This window comes from Ascaphus truei, chromosome 3, assembly GCF_040206685.1.
Source record: "Ascaphus truei isolate aAscTru1 chromosome 3, aAscTru1.hap1, whole genome shotgun sequence".
NCBI lineage: Eukaryota > Metazoa > Chordata > Amphibia > Anura > Ascaphidae > Ascaphus > Ascaphus truei.
The window spans coordinates 76,360,808-76,384,468 of record NC_134485.1 but is presented as its reverse complement, the minus strand read 5'-3'; the positions used below and the strand labels follow the sequence as shown (position 1 = coordinate 76,384,468).

The following is a 23,661-nucleotide window of genomic DNA, read 5'->3' as shown; positions in this document are numbered from 1 at the left end:
TCTTATTTCCCCATATTTTGCGCCTCCTGGATTGTCTGAATTATACAAGGGAATCCTGTCCATTACGTGCTTTATTGTAGCATATTGCAGATTGAACCAAAAGGGTTTATAATTTCTAGCACACAACTGTAGAGTAAATGAGTACTTCAGTAATAGTCACGAAAGACAGGAACAGATACCTCAAAACCCTGACTGAATCATTAAGACAGAGGCGATACAAGCCAAAGACTATTGCCAAAACATTTACAACCTCACTAAAAGCTAGAGATGGGCACATTTTTGGGGCTGATTTGGATCCGCAGTGGATCCGCTGGTTTCTTTGGTCCACGGATTGCTGCAGATCAATCTCATAAAGGGCGGATCGCATTTTGAGGATTATTTATTATTATTGCTAATATAATCAGCGGATTCCGCAATCCGTTGCTGGATTTGTACAGTCCAATCTGTGGATTCAGCAATCTGTTGGTGGATTTTTAAGAATCTGCCAACTGATTGCTGAATCCACGGATTGGATTCTACAAATCCGTCAACGTATTGTATCCAATCGCGGTTTTATATGAATCCACGTGGACTAAAACTATCCACATCCGTTTGCGTATTTTATACCGCAAAACGGATTAGGGGGGAACATGCGAGAAAATCCGGGAAACAGATTTGGGCTGATTTGGCCAACTCTACTTAAAGACCCACGAGAACATCTGCTCCAATACAAAAAGCAAAAAACAACCAACACGCATACGACTAGTGGCCACATAAAACCGTGCAATAGAGGAATGTGAAAAATAATCAAAGTCCTGCAACCTATGCTGACAGAGGATGAAACGTTAAAATATATCTTCCCCAAACCTCCCATCCTTGCATTCCGGCAACTGCCAAACCTCAGACAGAAGTTAGTAAACAGAAAACTTCATAACCAACTCAAGGACGCTGAGAATGGTACAAGACCGTGCAACATTACGTGGTGCAAACTTTGTAAACATATATGCCAAGATCCCACAGCCAGTCACAAACAGAGAACATTTAATGTTAGAGGGTCATACCGCTGCACATCCAGGAATGTGGTATACAGTATGTGATTGAATGCAGCAAATGTGACCAATGGTGCTACATTGGGGAAACTAGCCAAAAACGTCAAACCAGAATGAACCTACACAGACACACAATAACACACCATGAAGAAGGAAGATAATGCACTCTAGAGGGACACCACTTCTCACAGACAGATCATTTATAAATTATTTAAACATCAAAATTCTCAAAGGAATGTTTAAAAGCACTCAAGAACAGAAAACATCTAAAAGATAATACTCTTTGACACTAAAACAAGATGACTTAATCCTGATATTGATTTTATTGCACACTATCAGAATGTGTAATATTTCTCCCTACCTCTTTTTTAATTTTGATCTCAAACCATTCTCCCCCGCTGCACACCTCCTTCACACTGCTGATGGATATATGGTCCTACTGTACATGATCCACAAATTTCAAAGTAATCCTTTCATCCATTTTTGGCCTTGTGTATTTATTTACCATTTGCAATGAATTCTTCACCTCTCATGTCTTAGATTCGTATCTTGTTTTTTTTCACATCTGTGTTAAACTCATGGGATCTTTGTGAATCAGAATTGCTTGACCCGAAGAAGAGAGAGAATACTCGAAAGCTTGTCTTATAATATTATTTGTTAGTTAAAATAAAAAAAAGTATCACTTATTACTGAAGTACTCATTTACTCTGCACTATCGCAACTGGACTAACACGGCTATTTCCACTTAGCACATACCTGTAAATAATTTTGATGTATGGGACAATCACATACTGAGCATGTGAAACAGGTCCTGCTGTGGCCTTGGCATGTCCTATAATCATTTAGAATTCTGGGATTTGCAGTCATGTACATCATTATTAGAAAGGCAGGACTAAAAATGCCAGAAAACATATAGGTTTGATACGTAAGCTGGGAGTGAAATAAACTATCCAAAGGGGATAACGGCCTAAACGGCTGCTTTGGACATTATAGAATAATGCCCTAGGACATGCAAGGGGAAATGCCTCGTTTTGCATCAGCTTTGCCCCCTCAATTGCCTTGATACCAAGACTAAATATGGGTATTTATAGCAAAGATGAAATGCTTCAGAAAGAGATGGGCAGAATTTGTACTAAACACCATTTATTATGTCTGCCTATTTGTGATATGTCATGATGGGTACCTTTAAATATTCTAACCTTTAATTTTGTCTTTGTGTCTCCAGCTTCCACCAGCGTAATATTAATTAAAGCAGATATTACAGAATATAAGCATACTCTTATCTTGAGTGATGCTGCACATTCAACATTCTGTGGTTACAGTACAGCTATAATTTCTTTAAATAAATCCTCACCTGAAAAACCTATAATGGCTAATGCTGTCCAGACATACTGTGACAAACAGATGCTGCCAGTATTACCTCTAATGATAGTGAAGTTAAAGCCAGATCATAAAACGGAAAAAACAATCTTTTAAAATGAATGTTGAGGAGATAATGAAGGTAAGGCCTTCTGCATAGAAGCAGGGACGTCATGGAGAGGGCCCACCAACCCACCACCAAACCCACACTGCAGCATCATTCTTACCTGCTGTCTTGAGCAAGGTCTCGTGCAGGGGAATGTGTCACGTCGGCTAGGAGGAGGCACACAAGGCAGCGCAGAGGTTTGAATTTATCAGTTCTTACCATTGGGCATCCTACCTTCACCACCTGCCCCTCTCCTAGCTGGTGATCCCCATTCCCCGACCTTAACAAGGCCAGCAGGTAAGAAGGATGCTGTAGTGTGGTGTTCGCTCCCCATTCTTCTTAGCCATGACATCTAGAATCAATGAAGCAGGCTACCTTACCTTCTTACCTTCTCATCTTTAGGTTTAAAACGTTGTTTTCGCAGTGTTACGATCTGATTTTAATTTAATTATCATAAGATCTGGGGATAGATCAGGGGAGAAGTTAGTTTGTAAGGAGAATTTGGAAATAACAGCAGGGTAAGGCTGGTTCTATAGTGCGTGCGCGTGCTACTCCGTGCGCACGCGCGGCAGTTTTAGTTGGCTGAGGATAGCCAGATATTCTATAATTAGGGCTGCGCGCGCACAGTAGGGAGCTTGGAGCAGACTGACGAGGGAGAAGATGAGGAAATGAATAATTTTGCGCCGCTACCGGTGCTGTAATGTGTGTGTGTGTGTGTGTGTGTGTGTGTGTGTGTGTGTGTGTGTGTGTGTGTGTGTGTGTGTGTGTGTGTGTGTGTGTGTGTGTGTGTGTGTGTGTGTGTGTGTGTGTGTGTGTGTGTGTGTGTGTCAAAGTTAAATATATAAAAATTATTTTTATTACATTTTTTTTATTTTAAAATTATTATTTAATACATATCTCACAATCTCTACATACACGCACACATACACACACATACACACACACATACACACACATACACACACACATACACACACACAGTACCTTCACTCCTGCAGATAGCTGTTGGTGGAACATCGGTACAGAGCAATCAAAAATGAGATGTTATTTATACTCAATATTTATATCTGTGCCTATCAAGTACTTTAGTTATGTCTTTGCTTTTAGTCCTTAAAGAAAAAAATTAGAATGCTGAATACTGTATGTAAATATATGGTCTTTATTAACTGATCAAGATACAATACAGTAGTTAAAACAAAAAAGTTTTGGACAAAAGGAGGCGTCATGGGGAAAGTGTCATAATGCAATGGGTTTTGGTAACTGGCTTCAAGGTTTCTCTTTTTTAACTAGCATTATAGGGGAGAAGGGGCAAAATAAATATTCCTCATTATTTATGTACATAGACCATGTGGTTAGCAGTAGGACCTCAGAGGCGTAGGGTTTTCATGGGTTGGTTGGTGGCCAAAAGTAGATGGGGCTATAACTGTAGGTTCAGGCACAAATATAGGCACTTCATGGGGGGACATGAAAGAGTTATATGTATGCAACGTATTAAGGGTCTTCTAAACAAGGAACCGCTCAGAGATATTGGTTAGAAGAGCACAATCACTGGTGATAGGAAGCACGATGGAGCCTTGGTTAGAGGGCTACGGTAATAGGCTGCGAAAACAATTTGTGCTGGTTTCAGTGTTTGTTTTAAGATAACCAGTTTGGTTCATCATAATATTGTTTGTAAAACAAATCTTACAGTAAGTCAGTTTATGATTATAAACACATAGTAAAAGAAAAGCACCTGAAAGAAATTACTGCGGATCTTTGTATTTCTCCGCTTGGCTTAGTCCCAAAGACTAACTAGGCTCTAGTATTATTTAGGAGATGGGGTTCTGTTTCTCTTTTGGCAAATAAAAAAACAGAAAAAGGGGCACTCCACTGGTCTTCCAAAAATTATAACATTTATTGCACAAGCATCAACGTTTCAGTCCGCTTGCGAACCTTTGTCTCGTTTGGCAAAAACAAATATTACGCCGGCTTTCTTTTTAATGGAGCTGTACTCCAATCTGTACTCCAGACTCAAGATGTGGTCTTACTAATGCTTTATGCTGTGGCATAATTATGCTTTCTTCCCTTCCATCCATACTGCTTTTAATGCAAAATAAGATATGACTTCATGGATATCGTGAAAAAAAACATGTTGGGCAGTGAATAATTATCGCTGTCACCTCCATGTCAAAGTAAATCTAGAGTTTGTTGCTTGTTAATGTGGTTACCAATTTATTTCCATTTTAAATATTTAATTTCTCTAAAATGTTCCAAGCACATTGTCTGTAAATTTAGTACAAATGACAAAATAATACATTTAATTTTTTTTTTTTTTAGCAACAATCTGGTCAAAAACAAATTTCACTTCAAAAGCAAAACAATAATTCCCTGATAGGAAATGCACCGATTTGATGACAACGTCTGGCAGATCTAAGTTAGGATGGTGTAAAGGTCCCCTCAGAGCTTCATCAGAATTGGTGAAAGTGTTTCGCCTGTGGAGAGAAAACAGACAAACGAAAAAAACAGACAAACAGCCAAAGTGGCCCCAAAGTCTAGTTGAAGTCTCTCATCAAATAATGGAGAAAGGCAGGGTTGTGGACCTGTCTGAGGCATGTGAATGTGCTCTCAAGTGGTATTTTTATTTAATGAAAATCTGAAATTTGAATAAAAAAAACTATAAACATTTTTTTTTAGAAAAATCACTAGCCAATAGGAAGCTGCATTGCCATTGTTTGTGGCTTCCTTTCGGAAGGTCATTCAAATTCCCTCAGGAAAACATTATTTGTTTATTTATAAAATATTTTACCAGGAAGTAATACATTGAGAGTTACTTCTCGTTTTCAAGTATGTCCTGGGCACAGAGTTAAGACAAATAATACATGGTTACAAATACAGTTACATAAATGAACAGGGTATACATTATATACCAGACATTGCATGCAAAGTTAAAGATAATATATATTATAGGCGTATGAAACAGTTACATGTAACATGATAACTTAACCCGGTAAATATCTTGGTAATTGGGGATCAGGAGCTAAAAAATAGCTCTGTTCAGCTGCTGAGAACCCCCAGATCGAATGCGGTAATAAAAATAATAATAATTAAGCAGGATTATTCCTTTAAATAATATCCGTGCAGGTATTTATAATAATATATATTTTTAAAAACTTGAAAGTGTCCCTGGCAATGTTTTTAAACATTATAACCTTAGGTTTAGGTTGTGCTTTACTGCTTTCCTCTCCTGTCTTTCTAGTTGGGTACTTGACATGCAGGGAGTGTGAATACATTTGATTACATTGCGGTGAAACAGACAACATTGCAAAATCTACATCCCTTTTGCGATTTCTCATTGTAAGCAAAAACAATAGGAAATATTCATGTAACCCCGTGTGTGATGAGATCCACAGACTTGCACTGCCCCCTGGCAGGTTCCTCTCCAATGTGGTATGGACAAGTGACTGTCAATGGACATGATAGCAGACAATGATAAAGGTTGCGGAAGAGGTTGGGACTAAGAGGGAGAGGAGTCTTTAAAGAGGGGGCGGCCATGATAGAGAGGGCCAAGTCAGGTCCTGACAGGGAGTTCAAGCACCACCAAATACAATGGTACATAAGCACCCTTTTCGAAGTACAGGCCTGCAACACGTTAGTACACTACGAGCTCCCACAGTGTGCCGGCACCAACACAAAGCCAACATACCCAGGGTTGGGTGGCTAGTTCCCTACTGAAACTGATTTACCCCCATGCAGCGTTACTGTTAAATGTAATGTTTTATGACTGTTTATGATCTGTGTAGGGGTCCCCTGCTAAGGATGACAGGGTATTGAGGTTAACTCAGGGCGTACATAAAGCCATTATACCACCCATACACTGTGTCCTTATTTCCCGCCGTCGGACCGTAGGCCACATGTGGCACCTTAAGTATTATTAGGGACTCAGGCCCCATCTCAGCAAGGAGAGAAGGAGAAAAACTGGAAGAGCACTACTGTACAGTAGGTATCAAAAAAGTAGAAAGGAGGGTGCGTATCCCATAAAAAGATTATTTATTGGTCATGGAAAACAGTTCAATGGAGAGCCCTACCAACATTTCACGCTTCACAGAGCGCTTTCTCAAGGTATACATATCACAACTTTATTAACATACTGTATATATAGACACAAAATGACATAACCAGAAAATACTCACAGCTCACATGCGATCCACCCACTTTGATTGCTAATGGTCTTCTGATGTGTATACACCTAATCAGTATATTCAGACACAAAGACGACAGTGACTAACTCCGCCCCCAACTACCAATCCAGAGACATGCGTGGTCTAACAACCCCCAGTAGTACGCGCTTGTGCAGTAACCAACTGAGGGAGAGTCCTCAATGTCAATGGAGGCCGTGGGGCATGGGGAGAGCGCCTCATCAAATGACCCTGACTGTATACCTCACTGGGGCTCTAAGTGCGTGCGCAACTACGCTCTGCAAGACACTAGTCCCTCGCCGCAGTGGGAGCAGACACAGTGAGCTCCGGACCATCGGCGGAGTGCGCTTGCGCAATACCAACCGTCGCGTCAGAGGCTCACAGAATTCCCCAAGTGCGGGGTGGGAGAATGAAAAGCTAGAGCGCAGAATTATGCGCAGCACAGAGGGTGAACACATAGTGTGCTGTGAAATAAAACCACATAACACTATTCAAATCAATAAACTTAAAATATACATTAACAAAGAAAACATATTTGTAGAACCCCCCTGTCTTAATCTCTTCTAAATGATGTTAATCGACCAGAAGGGGTAAATAAAAACTATCACTTGGCATATGTATAGTCAAACCAACATCCTGATTTGTTTAGGGAGCTGATGATGGTGAATAAATAGAGTGGATATAGAATCGCAAGCAAAGAACATGAAATTGAGTGGAGAAACCTAATATAATGTGATGATAAGATGTTATTTGTCTAGAAAGGTTCCCCCATACATATATGCCCATGGTTGCTTAGCACATATATCCACTATATAACCTTAGCCAGTACATCCAGCTGTTGAAACATAACAAAGTGTATAACAGATATACGTATAATTGACAGGAAAAAATACTCTATCATAGCTTCCAAGATCATTTTGAAGTTTATTAGAGATTAAGACAGGGGGGTTCTACAAATATGTTTTCTTTGTTAATGTATATTTTAAGTTTATTGATTTGTGTTTGTATTTCACAGCACACTATGTGTTCACCCTCTGTGCTGTGCATAATTCTGCGCTCTGGCTTTTCATTCTCCCACCCCACACTTGGGGTATTCTGTGAGCCTCTGACGTGACGGTTGGTATTGCGCAAGCGCACTCCGCCGATGGTCCGAAACTCACTGTGTCTGCTCCCACAGCGGGGAGGGACTAGTGTCTTGCAAAGCACAGTTGCGCGCGCAATTAGAGCCCCAGTGAGGTATACAGTCAGGGCCATTTGATGACGCACTCTCCCCACGCCCCATGGCCTCCATTGACATTGAGGCCTCTTCCCTCAGTTGGTTACTGCGCAAGCGCGTACTACTGGGGGCTGCTAGACCACGCATGTCTCCGGATTGGTAGTTGGGGGCGGAGTTAGTCACTGTCGTCTTTGTGTCTGAATATACTGATTAGGTGTTTACACATCAGAAGACCATTAGCAATCAAAGTGGGTGGATCGCATGTGAGCTGTGAGTATTGGCTGGTTATGTCATTTTGTGTCTATATATATGTTAATAAAGTTGTGATATGTATTGTGACGGGGAGGAAAGGGTTAATACCTTATTTGCTATGCATTACTGTTGTTGCCCTATCCCCGCCATTTTTATTCCCCATGAGCAGGCCATTCCCTGTCTGCGAGGATAAAAGACAAGATGCATTGCTTGCCATACCCTCTAACCAACACATGATAGCAGATCTTAAATATAAGGCAGGAGATATTTTTTTGTAAGTCCAAGCAGGAATTACTTGGACATCCAGCTGTGATTATGGGTGAATGAGCTTCGGTATTTTTATGACCAAGCCTCAAAGGGTTGTAATTATTTTTTATGGTGGAGCCTCAAAAGGCTCCCACAGATTTAGAGTCCCCCTGTCTAAAAGAGTGTCAATTATGACAAGACCCAGAGACCCATAATGTATACAAAACTGACATACTGATGCACAGCAGATGTCAGGCTAGTGACCCCTCCGGGTCAAAAATCAGACTTAGTGGCCCCTAAGTTATGGGTGTAGCCCAGGTATGCTAAGTGGCATGGGCGTCAACCTGACCCATGCGCCCTGCCCACCGGACAGCCCTTTTGACCGGTCTTATGAACTGTGGGTCACTTGGCTATTTGTGGGGTTTTTTTGTTCCCACGAGGGGATTGGATCCACATGTTAAAGATAGCTTTGGCCAGTCTATAACTGTGGCTTCCCATTTATTCCCAGTGTGATTCTTGAATTTTAATCCATGATGTAAAGATGCAAGACTTTGTTCCAGTACAGCAGCAACCAGTCCAGGAGTGAAGGGGTTAACAACCACATAACCACAGGACTTTTAAAACCAAGGCTGCATTTCTTGCACTGGCAAGCAAATGACAATTTCTTTCGTTCAAAGGACAATTTCTTTTATTTTGTTATCCCAGTGAGTGTTTTTTTAAGTGTATTCTGCAGATGTCGTGTGTTTGTCTATTAAGGAAATAAATCACAATTTATTTTGCAACTTGATAAAAGTTGATGTCATCGTGACAGGTATACCTTGAGAAAGCGCTCTGTGAAGCGTGAAACGTTGGTAGGACTCTCCATTGCCCTGTTTTTCCATGACCAATAAATAATCTTTTTATGGGATACGCACCCTCCTTTCTACTTTTTTGATACCTACAGTAGTGCCCTTCCAGTTTTTCTCCTTCTCTACTAGCCTACCCCTTGGACGGAAGCACACCTGGGGACCCCTCACCTTTGGATCGCATGGACTGTGCAGCACTCAGAGTGAGTCAATCGCTTGCTACATGTTTTCCTGTTCAGGACTTTATTTAGACAATTGGTACATTATAGGGTGTTATTATGCTCAATCTTCCAGGTGTTATTGTTAACAACAGCGTCACTTATTAGTGAGCTTACCATCCGGGACTGCAACCCAGTACCTGTCTTCTATTAAGTTTATGTTTAGGGGTCCCCCCTACAAGTATCTGGTTATTCATTCATTCATTTATCTTACTGTTGGGGTCTTTAGCATTACGCAGTCACGTGGCCCATCTCAGCAAAGCTATGTCTGAGGGCTAAAAGTGGAGGTGTTACTTGAAAAAAAATGTAGTTATTAAAACATACAATTTAAAAAATAATTTAAATTTTAACCTATTCAGAAATCTTTGGCAATAGTTTAATCTGGTTTTAGGACTGTAGGATAGCTTTAAAATGCATTGCTGATTAGCTTGAAGGGGTTTGCGTGCTTGAGACTATATGTTCATGTACTGTATCAATATAATTGTGCAGTGTTTTGTTTGCATGTCTTGGGCAAGCTCATTGAACTCAGTCTCATTTTACCAGTAATATATTCATATTGCAGCTGTAAAAAAATCAAGCAGGTTCTATGTGGCCAAAAACGTGGTAACTGTGGTGCTCAACAATTGTGACCAATTCCATATGCAAATTATAAAAACATCATAATTCCATAATTGATAGTCCAAGTAACGATGGAGTGCCCCCAATGTAATAGAACAAAACTAGAAGGGATAAGTGACTAGTGGAGTCGGCCTGACATCCACAACTATGTACACTATAATGAGTACCCAACCAGCTATATTATGTATAAAGGACAATGTCCATGGTAAACAGGAAATGATAAGGCACTGGGGCTCTTTACCTGTGTTACCCATGGGGCACTTTTGTCATCATTGGCGTGCAATCCATCCGTAGTAGATAAGAAGATAGTAGGTGTAGATGAAGCACAGCCGAGGAAATCCTTCTTCCAGTATCCAAAGATGGAAAAAAGGCCAGGCCACTCCAAAACTGACAAACGGGGTAATTTATTGCAAGCTAAACATACAGTGAAAAAAGGGACTAAATGAACGCACCTAAGCGTTTCGTACACAGAGGACTTTATCCCTTTTAAGTACATTTATCAGATGGACATAATAAAGTTTAATATGCTGTCAGACGTGTACAGTAAGTGGAAGTTACACCAAGGAGATCCAAGGCATCTCTATATGATCATAAATCTGGACTACTTTTTTCCCCTAATGTCTATAGTCATTTCCTCTCTTGCTTGTCACTTGTGAATGTTCTAACCTACTATACAATGTTAGAAAATACCATGGGAATACAGTACAAGTCTAAGTGTAATACACAATATATGTGTAAATACAGATCTCTCCAAAGATAGCAGTTTAGATTGGTTATATGCTAGTGTAGCCATGTCTAGGATTGGTGTACATATCTCTTTCTCATGTTGGCAGTAACCCTGGTAAGTGTGCAGGAGTGCCAGCAACAATCAATGGAGGTTTGCCCTCACACTCTGGTGAGGTGTCATATGTCCCCAAAGGAAGTGACAACATGCAGTGTGTTCCCACTTAGGATACAGGGCATGTTTGTTCTCCGGGGGGGTGATATAAGACACAGCACTGCCTAAAGTTAGAAGTTCAGTTTCCTGTTGTTGTGCTGTTCAGTTCAGTGAGAGGCACGTGAAGGTCTGCAACAATGTTGCAGTGTCTCCTGCTAGCTGTGAGTCAGTGAGCATACGCAGCAGAGTTAGAGGAGCTGAGAGAGACAAAGCAGCTCAAGAGAGGAGCTTACAGCAGCCAGAGAAGCTGGGGAATCTCTTTAAGAGTAGAGGTGGAAAGCAGATCTATTAGAGAAGGGACCTTCCTAATGGAATGCTGCAAGGAGATGAGTGGCTGAGCTGTTATCTGTGAGGGGCAGCTTGCCCATACCAACCATCAATAAAGATGCCCTGTTTGAATATACCTCCACTGTGTGAGTGTGGAGTTACTCAGCAGTGGATGGCACCACCAAGAAGGAGTTCCTCACCAGGACCATCTCCCTGCGGAAGCACAGATCCTGATGAGGTGGAGGCGCTGCACTGGATATAGGTAGGACTCGCACCCACTACCTCAGCTACCTGTCCTGATGACATCCCCTAATACCATCAAGCGGGAGACTCAGGAGTCCTGTTACTTGCAGGTGCACCACCATACACGATCACGTAATGGGGATTGGTTAGATTACCCGGGCCAATGTGAGATTGGGGGGGGGGGGGAAACCCGTTACACTAGCAAAATACAATTTCTGTTTACAAACATTTCAGAAATTCATATAATGAGTTGTCATACTTAACTAAAATAAACACAAAAAGCCTCTTTTTTTTGTTTTGTTATTATTATTTTGAAACTCAGGGGTGATCTCCCCTGGAGCATGAAATTCTTGGATTCTGATTCTTTTAGTATGATGGGATTTTAAAACCTTATGCAAATCTAATAGCTCTCAGGGGGCAGAAGATTAAAGAGTACCCACTTACAAAATATGAGTTTGTTTCTATGTTGTGTAAATATTACAACAAGTCATGCAAACTTTCTCCGTTATGTACTGTACCTACAGTAGTGTAATTTTTCAAATTGATTTTGCACATTGATCATCATCTAAGTATAGGAAATAGAATGTATTACAAATTTGGGATATCATGAACTAGAGTCAATAGATGCCGGGGCCATGTATCAACTCTGGTTGACCTTCTTGTTCAGGTGATTAAAAAAACTCTCCCCTGCCACCCACATTATAAATGTTTAAGGTAAAGGAATGTACCTATTAACTTTCCCTGTGCATCCGCAGAAGCAAAAGTTGTAGCTTAGGTTAGTGAACTCAGCTGAATATACCCTTACAGATATTGTAATAACATTGTGTAAAACCTAGACTGGAACGAGCTTAGAAATGTTGAATTCATATACAGTAACATGCGAAATTGGCAATATAAACATTTTTCCAAGACAATTCTTGTCACTACCTTTTTGTATGAGGATAATTCTGGCAGTTTTGTCGTAAAAAAAAAAAAATTCCTAGTGGAAAGTACTACATTTACCGAGCTATAATCAGACATTTCAACTCTCACTGATTTACTGTGAAACGAACTGATTTTGAGTAAGTCTTGCTGATTTTTAGCATCAGAAGTATCATAAACTTCAATATAGTCTCTGATAAATGTATTTATTAATAAAATGTTTTACCAGGAAGTAATACAGAGAGCGTTATGATGACAGATACATGGTTACAAATACATGGGTATGTTAGGTGAACAAGGTTATACATTATATATAAAGACATCGCATTACATTAGGTGAACAGGGTTCTACATTAAATATGAAGACATTGCAAGAAAAGTTAAAGATAAAATAAGTTATAGGTGTATGTAATAGTTACAGGCCACATTAAAATTTGAGACAGCTTTAGTTTTGAAAGAACCTAGACTGGTGGTGGTTTTGAGAGTCTTAGGTAGATTGTTCCAGTTTTGGGGTGCACGGTAAGAGAAGGCGGAGCGGTCAGATACTTTGTTAAACCTTGGGACCATGAAAAGTCCTTTGGAGTCAGATCTCAGGTGATAAGTGCTGCATGTGGTATGGATGAAGTGCTTGTTCAGATACGGGGGTAGCTTATCCAAGATGTATTTGAAGACAAGACAGGAAAGATTAAATTTGCGCCTCGACACAAGTGATGGCTAACCTAGTTCTTTGAGCATTTCGCAGTGTTGTGTGTTGTAGTTACTTTGGAGAACAAAGAGAACAAAAGTCCTTTTTTCCTCCTTGCGCATTGTCAGGATGCCGGGGAGCGCTGGCACACTCACTCAGCGTTCTCTTCCTGACTGTGACATCACGGAGTCTCGCGTCTCGCGAGATTTCAGGTTGCAGGAACAAAAACGTCTGGAAATGGCTGTGTGAATCTCCTTGTGCCGAGTGTCGCAACGCGCGAGGCGGAAAAAAGGACTTTCAACAATGTGGCTGGGACTAGGACCTCCAGATAAGACCCCCCAAGTATATATGTACTAAATGTGATGCAATTGTTCTTTTAACTCACGATACATAAACCTGTTTATACTATCTACACCAGTCCTGCACAACATACGGCCCACGGGCCGCATGCGGCCCGCCTGGTCTCTCTGTGCGGCCCGCGATGACTCCGGCCGGGCGCCAGTTAATTAATTAAATAAATAAATAAAAAAAAGTTTTAAAAAATGGCTGTGATTCATCCCCCCCCCTCCACCACCCCCCCCCCCTCATTCATTTGGTTGTGTATTGTCTATTCATTGTTATTTATTCAAATCTGTCAAATTTGATCTTAAATATTTTCAATTATAATATTTTTGGGGTGTTCATAAAATATGTACCTCTAGTGCAAACAGCAGCAGCATCTGGTTGCACTGCAGGAGTAGCATCACACTGTCCTCTGTCAGGCAATGTTGATCTGTCCATTCCGGGCGGTGAACATGACATTGGAGGTCTCAAGCTGACCCCCTCTATGCCTTAGCACCCTACCCCTTTTACCCAATCAACACGGACAACTAAATAGGGTCAAGTGGCCACAGCTTTTATTAGCAAAACCAATGGCCAATTATTATCAGCATCAGATTGCGCCGAAACCTGTGTTAATCAAATTCTCTTCCCACCGGAAATAACCCCAAAGCCTACCAGCCATACTGGCCTAGAAGGAGATATATTTTAATACCACCAGCCAACTCAAAAGGACATCACCAGATTGGCTGCCATAGCCACAGCCCTGCACCGCCTTCCCCACCTTATTTCCAACTGGATAACTGATCCATCCTTACCATCTGATGCAATTAGAACATTGCCCGGCACCGTCAGCTGTGACAATTACAACAGTGAACACTCAGTTTCTCTTCTTTTTTTTTTACATTTGCTCTCTTATCCTTTATGTTTCTCTATCTTTTTAAAACAAATCACAAAAGACAATTTAACCATACATTAACAAGCAGAAAGAGGGCGAGTCACTTCCTCCCCCTCCTTCATACACCCCCTCTTCGTCTGGCCACTACCCCAGCCTTAACCCTTGACCTACTTTCCCCTCTGGGTCTCAACATCATCATGACCCCTTGTTTGCTAGAGAAATAGTAAAAGGTTGCTAATCCATAAATGGAACACTACTGCAACTACTTTGACATGCTGTAAAGCCATCTGCTTGGGAAGAGTTTTAGCTCAATTAATGTGAAAAGGGCCAAAAACTTCCAGAGCAAGGCAAATACCTGTATTACTTCCCAGCATGTTAAATAGGGACCATGGTTATTTGGCATTCAAAAGTACGTACATGTGTACAACTCTTAATATCCATCAGGTTTATACATAAAGGGGTATATTCAATAAAGTGCGACTGCTATTGACTTGAATAGGAGTTTGAGTGCATTACTGCCGAAACGGCACTGTCGCACTTTATTGAGAAAGCCACAAAGCAGCTCACTTCAATAAAATTTTAGCAGCCTGATCTTTCATATATGTCAATTTTTTCCCCCATTACTTTTCAGATGAGCCAAGGAAATAAATTAGTCACCTGTGCTATTCGACCAAGTAACGTTTATGGTGGAAAATGCAAGAGTTTAATAGAAAGCTATTTCTCTGCAAAATTTCAAAAAGGAATCATAAACTACATTGAACCTGAAAATTCAGACCATAACTATACGTATGTTGGTAAGAGACAGTGCTACATATAAATATCACTGCTAACTTCTGACGGGTTTGGTGGGCTGTCACGTTTTGACATGTACAGTGTTAGAGAAGTTTGTAATAGCCGCCACCCATAAATGAGGTTTTATTCCAACAATGTTTTTCCTTTATTTATTTACAAATTATATTTATGCAACTCATTTCCTGGATTATCTAGTAAATAATATTGTCTAGCTCACCATGCAGGCAAATAAAGATGACAATTTGGCGTGTTAATTTATTAAAGCAACCATTGCCTCAGCTGCAATTGTCTTGACCGGAATAGTGTGAACAGCTACAAAATAAACAATCCCCATTGAAATTAAAGGTGTTTTTTTTTCACGGCCTTATAGCTTTTTTGTATCCTATTGTAACACCTCCCAATGTGTGTTTAATAATATACCATGAAGATCAGGAAGTTTATCTAAATGAAATCTAAATCTAAATTAAAGCAGCAGCTCATTCTGCTTGTTGCTCGGTAATATATTTTTAACATAATAGAAATACACAATATTATCAAGCTAAAAAAAATGGATGACTACTGGGAATGGAACCTAAGATACACACCCGAAAACAAAGAAGCCCCAAATGCACATCCAATATGACTTACATTATATATTCATTTACATATTTTCTTCTAAAAAAATAAGAGTAATTTAGCTTCCCCTGGGGCTCGAATACTTGCCTGGTGGTCAGATACAAAATTGCCACTGGGGCCAGTCTCGCTCTGGCCACCAACAAATAGCTGCAGTGTCACCGGGGACGCCAGGGAACACTGGGTGGCTGCTCAATGGTGACTCTGATATTTGCAGTTCTTGGGTCATCGGCACAAACAATTCAAATGTTACAGGAACCGGGGATCCCGAGAGATTGGGGGACCAAGAATTAGCTCAGGTGAACCCCCCCCCCCCCAATTTAGATACTATTCAAAAATATATATACAACAACATGTGTACTGTTGCTTTAAAGGAAATGCCCTATGAATGAGCAAAACGTCTATTCACTGTTGCTGTTGCCAAATAACAGGCAGTAATGCGCTTTTGACCACCTTGATGTCTATTTTTTGGATAAATCTAAACAAATGCAGCATAAATAGTACATTGTAACCTTAAATCAATACATTGCATGCTTCTCTGGCAGGGGTTGATGCTGTTGATAAAATTCTCAGAAATTATTAATACTGTTAACACACAATTAAAGCAGCAATGCAGGTTTCATTATTATTATTATTATTATCATCACAGGACTGAAGCAGGGATCTCCGCAGCTGAACTGTGTTAATTTCAGCTCCGGGGACCTCCTGCATCTAGAGACTTACCTCTGTAGGGGGTGCCAGTATCTGCAGCCAGGGAGATAGTGTGTCTAACATAATGGCGACTTTTTAATGTCCCACGAAATTCGGGCCAATAGAAAGCCGTGACGTCATCTGGTGCAGCTTCCAATTGGTCCACGTGACCGGGACATTTAAACTTCACAGAGATACCTGCACCCCCTAAGGAAGTAAGTATTTCTAAAAGCAGAGGGTCCCGGGGCTGAAATTAACACAGTTCAGCTCTGGAGACCCCCTACTTCAGTCCTGTAATAATAATACAATTTAAAAAAACCAGGAAACCTGTATTGCTGCTTTAATGTGTAATGTAGTGAAATAGCTGTGCATATTGTGCCATCTGCTGACCAAATTGAGAACAGTATCAACTGAGCTTTGCATGACATCCCAGCAAATGTTAATAATAAACATGATCCAATAAAGTGCATGGAAGAGATGAGTCCATGTATTAGTTCCTCTAAGGCTTCCATCAGAACTAGCAATTATTTAAAAGCCCAGTGACTGTGGTGAATAGTTTCCAGGGTTACCAAATTTCTTGTACTTCAACATACAGTATAAAGCCTGTTCTGTAAGGTCGGGTTTCATATTAAAACTATAATATTCAAACCTTCAAGATCTTGCTTTTAATGGCTCTCCACTCTATGCAAATACTGCACTGCTGAGTCTTAGTAGCTGTATTGGTTCTAAAGAAGTGTCATTTTTTTTGTAGGCTGCTATACTTTTTAGTGGAGCAACATGAGAGTTTTCCATAGATGTACCTTGTACTTGAGCTTTCAAGGCTGCATGATGCTCCTATCCAGATGTTCAGAATAGAGCTGCGAGGTCTTGAAAGCTTGTGCATACCTTCATCTATGAAGAACACCCCTATTGTTCCAGTGAAAGGTAATTTACTACCTGGAATGAACTTTAAAATACTGTACTGTTTTGCTTAATACCTAAAACACGATTGATACAAGTACAAAACACAACTACAGCATGCGTGCTATTGTATACAAAGTAAATAATGGAATGGAAGAATGATGAAGGTCTATGAAGCAACACATTAGTATTGTGCAAGGACACAAGTTTTTTTCAATCAAGCTTTTGTGGGATAAACATCAGGAACATGATACATGATGAACCTGCTTATTTAACTTTACAGTCATGGAAGGTCCACTGCATCCATGTGCCAAAAGAGTAGTGCCACAGAACTTCAAGCATTGCAACCATATTACACGGTTGCAGCTTGCCCTCGATGCCACCCACGGCCGTCTTAACAGCATTATAGGCCCCCGAGCAAAGCAGTGCACTGGGCCCTGCCAACTCTCCGCTACAAGTCGTAATTTTTCTCCTTCTACCGAGTTAGCGGGAGTTTTGAATGTTGAGGCGGGTGATCGGAAAATTAGTGTTAAATTCTGGTCTGTGCATAGATTAACATGGGGCCCCTATGCTCGTGGGGCCCCCGGGCAACTGCCCAGCATGCCCATGCGTTAAGACGGCACTGATGCCACCACCAGAACAGACAGTCCTTTGTACTCTGTTCAGACAGCGTTCACAACCGCTATAGACTCGTGAACACTATTTCACCTGGAAACAAGCAAACAAGTGAACATGCCGGTCCTAAGGGAACCCACAGGATTATAGAGTAGTATTTTGAGAAAGACAACGCAATAAAAATGATGGTTGAAACACATGCACGTAAAAGCGATAGCCACAAACATGACTTTTTATATTACAGGTAACGTAGCCTGGATGCACGTGCTTGCTGCTCGAAACCTGCAGTTGAAACCAGATCTCCTTGGAGGACAAGTGTATTATGCCTACGATGACACGCCAATGAGACAAAGATATAAGCTAATTAAAGAGTTGTACTCTGAAATCGATCTCTCTGTGCAGTTAGGCACACGCATTCCTTACTGGAAGATGTGGTTAATTGTGCAGATTCACAGCATAATCAGATTCCTTGTGAGACCATTTTGGAATTTAAAGCCTTTCCTTACTTTACCGATTTTGAAATTAGTTGTAAGTACATTCTCCTATGAGACAGACAAGGCATTCAGACACTTTGCATATCAGCCCCTATACAGCTGGTTGGAGAGTAAATACAGAACGTGTAAATGGTTACAATTGGCAAAACTGAACTTGAAAGGGCCAAGAAAAACATAAGCAAAATTTGTTCCTAATGTCATTTTATATTATAGAAAATATCAAATGTTCTGGTCAGGTTATAAATGAATGTTGGATAACTAGATTACGGTAGTGCTAAACCTTAATAAGCCACTTAAAGCAAACCCCCCAGGAAACGAAATAAGGTTAAAATTAGAAGGAGAGGTGTGTTTAACACCTATACCTTCTAGCTAGAAGCTCATTTGTTGTAGCACTCCTGGGACAGTTAAAATATAACATTTATTAAGTCTCACATAAAATAAAGTCTACATATATAGAAAATCAAGAATACAATATTCATATAAAAATGAATATAAAAAAGGTTGTAGCAGTGGGGGTGGAATGGACATACCAATGAGCGTTATCCTTGATTATGTAAATGGATGCACGCTTAGGACAACCCAAAACCCCAAACACAAGTTGGTAAATTATCTCTATGTTGTCTGGGAGTGTGATGCTAAAATGTGCAGTATAACGAGATGCAATCACTGACACAGCATACCGATCAAACCAACCTATGATCGCTATAAAGTGGAGTCCACCACTAATGCCTATACTAATGGATACAAAGAGCAATGAAACATGACCTGTTGAGATCACAATGATAGTGTTACGCCGGTGCTGCCCGCAGACCAGACCCGTCCCTTCTACGGAGGCGAGGAACGTATATGGGCACGCACCCGCAGCAAAAGGAGCGTGTCCGGAGTGTGGTGTTTTAGGCGTTGCCAGGCCAGGTGTTAGCTAGCAATACTTGCCGGTATCGGTGAAGAAGTGCCGTCGTCGTTGCCGTTTAGCCAAGGTCAGGGATTGGAGAATTCCGGAAGGTCGTTGTCCAAGCAGGGGTCGAGAGCCAGAGATAGACGTCCGCCAAGCCAAGTCGTAACCTGAGAGAATAAGAGAGAGAATGCCAGAGTAGTAATCCTAGTGGAAACTATGTCAAGCAATGAGTGAGTGGGAGGACAGGCAATATAAAGTGCGGCTGACCAATCAGAAGTGGAGGCAGGCCTAGAGGAGTGCGTGGAGCTATCTTGGATAGGTCCACTTGATTGGCAGGCAGGTGAGGACTCTTATTTTGGCAGGAGGTCCTGTTCGTCTGCTGGGGGTGTGGTTTCACTGCTAAAGCAGTGAATAAATTATCTTCACCCGGCACGCGCTGTTCACGCGCGCGGCCGGGACACACGGCAGCCGCATGGGAGAGGGAAGCGCAAGCATGAGAGAGAGACCACCGGGGACGACGGGGAACCCCCAGAGCAGCAGGAGGTAAGTGGTGCCAGCGAGGGGCACGCACCTCAGCAGCAGGAGGTAAAGAAGAAGATGAGGAGGGGCCGGGCCGCAGGCGCAGCGATCCCTGACTCCTCACAGATAGGTATATAACTGTCTATGTCAATTAATATAGGGTGGGAACTCACTCACTTAAATTAGTGTGGATAACCACAATCATAGGTTGGTGGTATGTGGATTAATCCTGTGTGTGACAACAAATATGCAAAGAGAAATAATACAACATTATACAATTGTAGGTGTATTTAACCTGTAACTAGGCAAATAAAGCACACAAGAAATGCTAATGTGAGAATGCTACTGTGAACCATATATATAACTCAGACAGATATGGCCCTTAGTAAAAGGGACCACTCAATATGCAAGGAGTAATGTATCAGTGCTGATGCATGAACCAGACAAACAACAGATTTCCTGTAAATAGGTCCTCTGTTACAATGTGAGTCTTGAACAACAGCAATCACAATAAATGGTAAGCATACAGTATGTCTGAATTTCAAATGCACACGGAGGTGCCTGATATAGATACAACAGACAGCCCACAGCAGCTAACAAACACATTACCCGGACAGCATATGAGATATCAATGCAGACGGCAGTGATTGGCACGCCGAAGGTAACTAATGTGTTGCCAAGATCAGCAGGGATACATGTTACCAGCTTGTAGCACTGCACGGCACCTTCCAAACGACGTCACTACGCCGAACGCCCTACGCGTTTCCCTCCTACACGGAGGTTCGTCAGGGGCTACACTTGTGTTAAGGTTAAATAGTATGCCAACATTTCCTGGGGTTTCGCTCAACCTATTGTCCTTTTTTCTAGAAACTGTTACAAAAGCTATAAAAGTGTTTGCAACAAAAACATTGATAAATAGTTTAGACAGTACATAAACATGCATTGTTTTTCTTCTAAATGATTAGTTAAATGCATTTTCGATTTTTAAGGCTTTCACACAGGCAATTTAACTCAGCCACTAAAATAATTTGATCTACTGAAATTTGCAGGGCCACCAACAGAAATCATTGGGCCCATCCTACCAGGCTGCACCGTGAGAGCAGAGAGAAGCTGTCCTTCTCCGTGCACAGCTCTAATAGGCTATTGCAATGTTTTCATTTTATTTGAATTACATAGTATTGAAGCAGGGGTTATCTGGAGCTGAACCACATTCATTTCAGTCCTGTGGACCCCCTTCTTCCCGAGATACAAGCCCCGGTTTCGGGTGCCGATATCTCCAGCAAGTTTAAATGTCCCAGTCACGTGGGTTGTGACGCGGGAGAATTCAACTTGCAGGAGAAGCAGGCACCCCATACCGGGGCCTGTATCTCAGGAAGTAAAGGATGCCCAGGGCTGAAATGAAGTCTGGCCTTGGGGAATCTGCGGTCTGGCAGTGGTCAGGCAGCTTTCAACTGCAGTTTCCTTGCGGAGTATTGCTTAATACATCTGACTGCATCTGTATCTGGGTCAGTAGGGGGGTCCTGCTAGAGTGAAGATGGCCGGTGAACTGCAGGGCCTGGGGAAGGGGGGAGCCAGATGGGTGGCAACCAGAAAAGGGGAGGGCACTTCTTATCCAACGATGGTCCTGCAGGGGGGGGAGTGCAGGTCATTAACTGTGGAGTCGCCGCAGGGGGCCGGGCTCCTTGACTGACCTGGCCTGGGACAGCAGTCCCGGCTGTCCTCCCCTGTCAGCAGCCCTGGTTATTTGCATCAGTTTGGTTCCTAAGTATTGTGCTCTGAAGACAACATCCTCTTGCTTGAAAACAATGCAGTTTAATTCAGGTGAATAGAGCTGTAATCATTACAGAGGAAGGGGAAGACGACTCCACAGCATACTGAATGGGGACATTTGCTCTTCATCATATTGTACAGGGATTTCACACTAAAGTTAGCAGCATGCAATCATTTGATGTAATTATAATCCATTTCATTTTTAATTCCAGTTGAGTAATCACATCAATTGAAAGGACAAATAAACATACTGTACTTAACAAAAACAACCATTCAGAATGATTAAACCAAAATGTACTGTACATATTCACTGAGTAAATTAAACTTCAAGATAAAATAACAATCTGTCAATTTTCTTTTTAGTAATGTACTGTCTTGTGAAAAAGAAAATACACCCTCTTTGAATTCTATGGTTTTACATATCAGGACATAATAACAATCATCTGTTCCTTAGCAGGTCTTAAAATTAGGTAAATACAACCTCAGATGAACAACAAGACATGACATATTACACCGTGTCATGATTTATTTAACAAAAATAAAGCCAAAATGGAGAAGCCATGTGTGAAAAACTAAGTATACCTTATGATTCAATAGCTTGTAGAACCACCTTTAGCAGCAATAACTTGAAGTAATTGTTTTCTGTATGACTTTATCAGTCGCTCACATCGTTGTGGAGGAATTTTGGCCCACTCTTCTTTACAACTTGCTTCAGTTCATTGAGATTTGTGGGCATTTGTTTATGCTCAGCTCTCTTAAGGTCCAGCCACAGCATTTCAATCAGGTTGAGGTCTGGACTTTGACTGGGCCATTGCAACACCTTGATTCTTTTCTTTTTCAGCCATTCTGTTTAGATTTGCTGGTGTGCTTTGGATCATTGTCCTGTTGCATGACCCAATTTCGGCCAAGCTTTAGCTGTCGAACAAATGGCCTCATATTTGACTTTAGAATACTTTGGTATACAGAGGAGTTCATGGTCGACTCAATGACTGCAAGGTTCCCAGGTCCAGTGGCTGCAAAACAAGCCCAAAACATCACCCCTCCACCACCGTGCTTGACAGTTGGTATGAGGTGTTTGTGCCGATATGCTGTATTTGGTTTTCGCCAAACGTGGTGCCGTGCATTATAGCCAAACACCTCCACTTTGGTCTCGTCTGTCCAAAGAACATTGTTCCAGAAGCCTTGTGGTTTGTTCATATGCCACTTTTCAAACCTTAGCCGTGCTGCCATGTTCTGTTTAGAGAGAAGAGGCTTTCTCCTGGCAACCCTTCCAAACAAACCATGCTTGTTCAGTCGTTTTCTAATTGTATTGTCATGAACTTTAACATTTAACATGCTAACTGGGGCCTGTAGAGTCTGAGATGTAACTCTTGTTTTTTTTTGCAATTTCTCTGAGCATTGCACGGTCTGACCTTGGGGTGAATTTGCTGGGACGTCCACTCCTGGGAAGATTGGCAACTGTCTTGAATGTTTTCCACTTTTGAATAATCTTTCTCACTGTAGAATGATGGACTTTAAATTGTTTGGAAATGGCCTTATAACCCTTCCTAGATTGATGGGCAGCAACAATTGCTTCTCTAAGATCATTGCTGATGTCTTTCCTTCTTGGCATTGTGTTAACACACACCTGAATGCTCCAGACCAGCAAACTGCTAAAACTTCGGCTTTTATAGAGGTGGTCACACGTGCTGATGATCAATTAATTAATCAAGGGCATTTGATTAGCAGCACCTGTCTGCTACTTAGCATCTTAATTTCAATGGAAGCAGTAAGGGTGTACTTAGTTTTTCACACATAGCTTCTCCATTTTGGCTTTATTTTTGTTAAATAAATCATGACAGTGTAATATGTCATGTGTTGTTGTTCATCGGAGGTTGTATTTACCTAATTTTTAGACCTGCTAAGGAACAGATGATTGTTATGTCCGGATATGTAAAACCATAGAATTCAAAGAGGGTGTACTTTCTTTCTGGGGTTAGAGTTTGCTTGGGTTGTGTGTTTGTTAATTTCAATTTTCAACTGGCGTCAGATGTTTGGAGGTT

At 41.2% G+C, this 23,661-nt stretch overlaps 1 protein-coding gene across 1 annotated transcript in view; it reads left to right on the top strand.

Moving 5' to 3' along the window:
- Positions 1 to 18,613, top strand: part of LOC142490651 (3 beta-hydroxysteroid dehydrogenase/Delta 5-->4-isomerase-like) — a 30,380-nt gene extending 11,767 nt beyond the window's left edge. Inside the window, exons 3-5 of the mRNA XM_075593067.1 lie at positions 2,254 to 2,441; positions 14,964 to 15,126; positions 18,186 to 18,613. Coding sequence (XP_075449182.1) covers positions 2,254 to 2,441; positions 14,964 to 15,126; positions 18,186 to 18,613 — 779 coding nt within the window. The remainder of the gene's footprint in view (positions 1 to 2,253; positions 2,442 to 14,963; positions 15,127 to 18,185) is intronic.
- The last annotated feature ends 5,048 nt before the right edge of the window (positions 18,614 to 23,661 follow it).